Here is a 5,791-nt window from a genome sequence, read left to right on the forward strand (position 1 = left end):
GAACGAGTGTGGTCATCTCACTGATCGTGCCTTCAGATAACAAGTCACAGATTTTACCTGGAATGAAAAGGCAGAAGAAATAATAGACTAATTTTCTGCCCAACACTTAAGGCATATGGAACATTGATTTGTTTGGCCATTCATAATCCACGTTTCCTGCAAAGGAGGCCCAAGTCAGCTTACAAGGAAACCAATGACGAAACAAGTAAAATGAAAAACAGTTGAGTGTGGGCTGGTGACTTAATGCAAGGCAGGGCTGGCTATTGTCACTGTGTTGTATAATTGGCTTACTGTGTTCAGCCCAAGATCTGCAGTGTGCCTGATGGGTCAGAATCCAGTGTCCAGCAGGAGGTGCTGGAGGAATGCATATTTCGCATAGATTGGATGGGAATTTCCTGATGGTTTTCAGATTATCTTCTTCAGTGCCCTGATTGGCTCAACGACAGACTTCCTGCTTCTTGAGTGCACTGGCTGTCATAGGACAGCCAAAGAATGATGACAGACAACAGCTAGCTAGACAGTTGGGTACATAGTTATTTGTCTTGCTGCTGCTAACTCCCAGGTTGTCACCCGGAAACCTCGTCCCTCCCCCAAGAATTCCTCCACAATTTTCTAAGTATGTTTTTTTTAAAAAAAGAGAATCTTTTAAAACAATTACACAAGCAATGGCCCCACAAATATTCATGCAGTCTGCTCTCTCTATCCCAAAGCACACCGCTTGCCTGAAGCATGGTAACGGGCCAACAACTGCTAGCCTAGCGAGGTGACAAATCCTCTGAAGAATTACGCCATGTCCATGGGAAGGGGAACTTGGTTCTTATATAATGGTTCTGCCATTGCAAGTAATTGTCATGGGAGAGGTTGGGTTCCGCCTCTCCCTAAGAACGATGAAGGACAGCAAACAAAATGGCACAAGATGCTAACCAGGGTGTAAACTGCACTGAGCTTTTATTCCAACCCCAGATCGATTCAGTCCCTGCCCTCTATACAGAATGCGATTTCCGTTTGGATTTGGGGCGATTTAAATTTTCCTTCGGCAGCAAGAAGGATTGATCCGGAGTAACCCTACCTTTATTGTGCGATATCTTAGAGTGTTTTTAATCCTCAATATCCTGATTGGGAAAGAAAGCTCCGTGGTAGAGAACCTCTGATAGGCTACACCTGGTCATGTGACACGCTTGGCTTAAAGGAGAAGCCCCTAATTTCTCTCAACTTCTGTCAGTCCTGGATTTTTCCTCCCTCCTCTGCCTTTTTTGATCCTCTCCCCCACCCCTCCAAGAAAAGAAAGAGGCTCCCTGCCTGGCTCCTCTTCCACCCCCCCCCCTTCAAGAAAAGAAAGAAAGAGGCTTGACTCCCCCGCCCTTCTGAATTACCCTAACCACGTGCAGAAGACTTTCCTGTTCCAATGGGGGGGGAGAGGAAGATCCAAGTTCAAAGCAATCTGAATTCAACAGGATTGACAATGGAATAAAGAAAGTAAGTGCAGACTCTGCCCAGGAACAGACTCACCTGAGATCCCTCAGAAAGACAAGAGGTTAGGACAGAAAGTCTATGACCGTCTCACCTCCAGTTTGCTCTTCAACCCACTGGTTAATCTGCTGGCGGGCTTCAGATGCAGCATTTTGAAAATCCACGGCAGATAACTCAGCGCCATATAGATTCTGAATGTTAGTCAAAAAGTCCTGGAGAAATCATGAAGGATCTGTTTCAATATACAGTGTCAGTCACCCTCGCCCCTAGAAACTAAAGACTGAATTAATCACATTTCTGGATGCCAGCAGGAACTGCATTCCTTTGCATTAATCCTCAATGGCCAAAATAACTCGCATTGCAGGGAAGTTCTCATCAGGGAGAATAAGCACTGAAACAATTTCAAAGGATGTGGCACCCCCCCCCCCACAAGACTCCCCATAAAGGACAATTTCTCTCCTTTCACTACAATCTGTGGGACTGCAAACGTTTGGGCATCATCTGATTGGCAACTGGCACCAAAATCCCAACATTGTAAAAGACACTGTCTCTTTGACACCAAAAACCCAACATCTTACAAAGCATTCTTAACAATGTACATTGCCTGTTCATTTTTCTTTGGTCAAACAGCAGAGATCAAAGAACTTTAAATCCCAGATTCTCACTGCAAAGAACCATCTCAGGATGCTGCTTGTAGGCCAGTCAAAAGCCAAAGTTCTTTTATGCCCTCAACATCAGCTTACCTGCAGAAAGGTGCAGCTCTTCTCCCCGTAGAGCCTATTGGCAACCTTCAATATATTGGGGGCATCACTCTTGTTCAACTCAGCATTGAGCTTTTGTAAATGTGAATGAAAGTCATCGACACCATCAAAATGAAGCATCTGTGAGGGGGGAGGAAGAAGAGTGTGTTTTTATCATCACCTTCCCTTTCTCTTCCCACAACAGACACCTTGTGAGGTAAGTGTTAAACATATTTATAAATGATTTGGATAAGGGTTTAGAGGGGATACTTATTACATTTGCAGATGATACTAAACTGGGAAGGGTAGCAAATACAACTGAAGACAGAATTAGAATACAGGATGAACTTCATAGACTCGAGAAGTGGGTTAAAATGAATAAAATGAAGTTCAATAGGGACAAATGTAAAGTTCTGCATTTAAGTAGGAAAAACCAAATACACCAATATAAGATGGGGGAGACTAGTCTTGGCAGTAGCATGTGTGAAAAGGATCTCGGAGTCTTAGTAGACCATACATTAAAAAGGCAAATGGGATTTTGGGCTCTATCAAATGGAGTATCGTGTCCAGATCACAGGAGATGATTTATTCTGCTCTGGTTCAGCCTCACTTGGAGTACTGTGTTCAATTCTGGGCATCCCAGTTGAAGAAGGATGTAGACAAACTGGAGCGTGTCCAGAGGAGGGCAACAAATATGGTGAGGGGTTTGGAGACCAAGACGTATGAAGAAAGGTTGGGGGAGCTTGGTCTGTTTAGCCTAGGGAGGAGATGACTGAGAGGGGATCTGATTACCATCTTCAAGTATTTAAAAGACTGCCATATAGAGGATGGAGCAGTGTTGGCCCCGCAGGGACAGACCAGAACCAATGGGATGAAATTAATTCAAAAGAAATTCCATCTAAACATCAGGAAGAAGATCCTGACAGAGTGGTTTCTCAGTGGAACAGGCTTCCTCGGGAGGTGGTGGTTTCTCCATCTTTGGAAATTTTTAAACAGAGGCTGGATAGCCATCTGACAGAGAGGCTGATTCTGTGAAGGCAAAGGGGTGGCGCGTTATAGTAGATGAACGATTGGGATGTGAGTGCCCTGCATAGTGCAGGGGGTTGGATTAGATGACCCATGATGTCCCTTCCAACTCTAGTATTCTCTGATTCTAGGACTGTGATTGGTCCAAGGTCACCCAGCTGGCTGCATATGGAGGAGTGGGAAATCAAACCCGGTTCTCCAGAATAGGCACTTTTAGGCAATTTGCAGGACACTCACAATCCTATCACTCATCCACTGTAATCTGCCACTCCTCAGGGGGAGGTGGGGCTTTCACCAGGTATTTGCTTGAGGCCGACTGAGCGAACAGCATCCGCTGCTCCCCCGACAACCTCCTTACATGACTACTTAAGGGTTCCATTAAAGTTGCTATCTTTGTTGAACAATGTTCTGTTGAAATATCCTAGTTACAGGTTATGTTATAACTGTTATATTTTTTGTGATGTAAATGTAATTGCCACTTTATGTTTTATGTAAACCGCCCAGAGCCATATGGAAGGGCGGTATAAAAATCTAAATGAATAAGATAAAATAAATAAATAAATAAATAAAAAAGAAGAGAAGCCAACTCTTTAGGAGTGAAGATGGGAGATATGAATAAACCACAGGGCAGCCATGTCTGTGAAGGCCAACTAGAGAACTGAACTGAAGGGAATGTTGGACCTAGGCCCATTCCACACTTTTTATGCAATTAAGAAGTAGATTTCCTTATTTCGCAGAGGACACTCCAGCTGCAAAAAACACTGAAAAGCCCATTCCATCTGTGATTTTAGTTGAGTCTCCCAAATTCTGCGTTTCCTGCCTCACAGCAAAATGAACCTTTAGTACATATCCTGTTTCCTTCAAGATCACAGCCTGATACTTGTAGACTGAGATAAACAAGGTAGCAGTAATGTTAAAAGCATGTTAAGATGGCTTTTCTATTTGCTGAGTCTGCAGTTTTGAGGAGGCCTGCCTGGACTGGCTATGTGTTGACTGCAGTCTTTTGATGCAACCTTTGCTATAAGGACCCAGGAAGAACAAAGCCACAGCATTTGCATCTGGAACTTTTGCAAGGATAGATGCATCCCTTAATCATGAGCACTTAATCAAGAGCTTGCTTCTACTGGTTAGTTCCTTGCTTAGCTGGATCTCTTTGGCTGAACCCTGCCCAAGAACATAAAGCACCTTTGTGAGTCACGCCTCTGTGAGTTGTGGGACAAGAATCCCTGTTGAAAATGTGTGTGCGTGAGACTGTGGTGGGAGGGGCTGCCAAATCCAGGTTGAGAAACTCCTGGACCTTTGGGGATGGTTTTGGGAGCTTAGGAGTACAATGCCAAGCTGTCTACCCCAAAACAGCCCTTTTCTCCCAGAAACTGATCTCTGGAGATGAGGTACACTCCCAGGGGATCCCAAGTCCCACCTAGAGGCTGGCATCCCTAGCTGAGAGCTACCTACAGCTGCACCCAGTGCAAGGAAAGATTGTCTTGTGGATGTGACAGTTTAAAGCATCCTCACAGGATACGGGAGGTTTTATTAGGGCCAAGTAACAAAACAGCCAGATAGCAGCAGAAGAAGATACCACCAGAAATAAGGGAGGGGGGAGGGGTTGCTGACCTTGGTGAGTTGTGTGGCTGTGTTCCCTCTGGCCCCTACGGAGAGCATGGACAAGGCTGCGAAGATGCTGACTGGAGAAAAAATGAAGTTGCCTGTTGGGTTGGCTTCCACAAACCTGTGGAACAGATCGATGGCGAAACGCTCACTTTGCTTTGCCGGCTCTTCCATGTTGCCAACCTGCAAGCGGGAAACAGAGAATGCTCCGTCTGTGGGTCTCCAACACACAATCCAAAAAACCTCTGCCCATTCTAAGGGATCACATAGGAGGAAGTCAGAGGGGAAGGACTTGGCTGAGATGGGTTATCCCTTTAGCTACACAGCATTGCAAAGGTCCTCTTCCGCCAAGTGAGGGCCGGCCTTGGGTGGCCAGTTTTCACTGGAAGAAGAATGGACCCTGTTGGAGGACACCTCTCCCTTTGCGGCTCTTGGCAAAAAGAAGCCCCCCTCCCCCCGCACCTGTGGTGGAGTCCCTACCCTGCCAAGAAAAGGAAATGAAAAATGGCCAGAGGAGGAGGAGGAGGACAGAGTTACCAGGTCCACAAGCACAGCTGGCTCTTCTTATGGCGTCTCTTGCTTTGGGGGTGATTTTGCGGATGACACACTGGAAAGAAAGGAAGATGGTGGGACCGGTGAGGCTGTCCTCAGAGCAATGCCGTCACCTTGGAAATGCAAGCAAGTTTGATGGTATGCAGATGAAAGAGATGGAAAAACAGCCAACCCGCCCCAAAAGAATATATGCCAAGGTACGTTACAGAGCCTTCCTGAAACTCCGGAGTCCCTTGAGACAGGCAAGAAAGGAAGGAAGGAAGGAAGGAAGGAAGGAAGGAAGGAAGGAAGGAAGGAAGGAAGGAAGGAAGGAAGGAAGGAAGGAAGGAAGAAAGAAAGAATACACGACAAGGTACATTACAGAGCCTTTGTGAAACTCCGGAGTCCCTTGAGAC

At 45.7% G+C, this 5,791-nt stretch overlaps 1 protein-coding gene across 1 annotated transcript in view; it reads right to left on the reverse strand.

Annotated features, from left to right (window-relative positions):
• Window positions 1–5,454, reverse strand: part of LOC143844165 (uncharacterized) — a 48,637-nt gene extending 43,183 nt beyond the window's left edge. The window contains exons 1-5 of the mRNA XM_077351162.1: window positions 5,382–5,454; window positions 4,851–5,027; window positions 2,214–2,351; window positions 1,565–1,682; window positions 5–57 (exon numbers count right to left, since the gene is read on the reverse strand). Coding sequence (XP_077207277.1) covers window positions 5–57; window positions 1,565–1,682; window positions 2,214–2,351; window positions 4,851–5,018 — 477 coding nt within the window. The 5' untranslated portion in view covers window positions 5,019–5,027; window positions 5,382–5,454. The remainder of the gene's footprint in view (window positions 1–4; window positions 58–1,564; window positions 1,683–2,213; window positions 2,352–4,850; window positions 5,028–5,381) is intronic.
• Between the last annotated feature and the right edge of the window lie 337 nt (window positions 5,455–5,791).

This window comes from Paroedura picta, chromosome 9 (genome assembly GCF_049243985.1).
Source record: "Paroedura picta isolate Pp20150507F chromosome 9, Ppicta_v3.0, whole genome shotgun sequence".
NCBI classification, from domain to species: Eukaryota; Metazoa; Chordata; class Lepidosauria; order Squamata; family Gekkonidae; genus Paroedura; species Paroedura picta.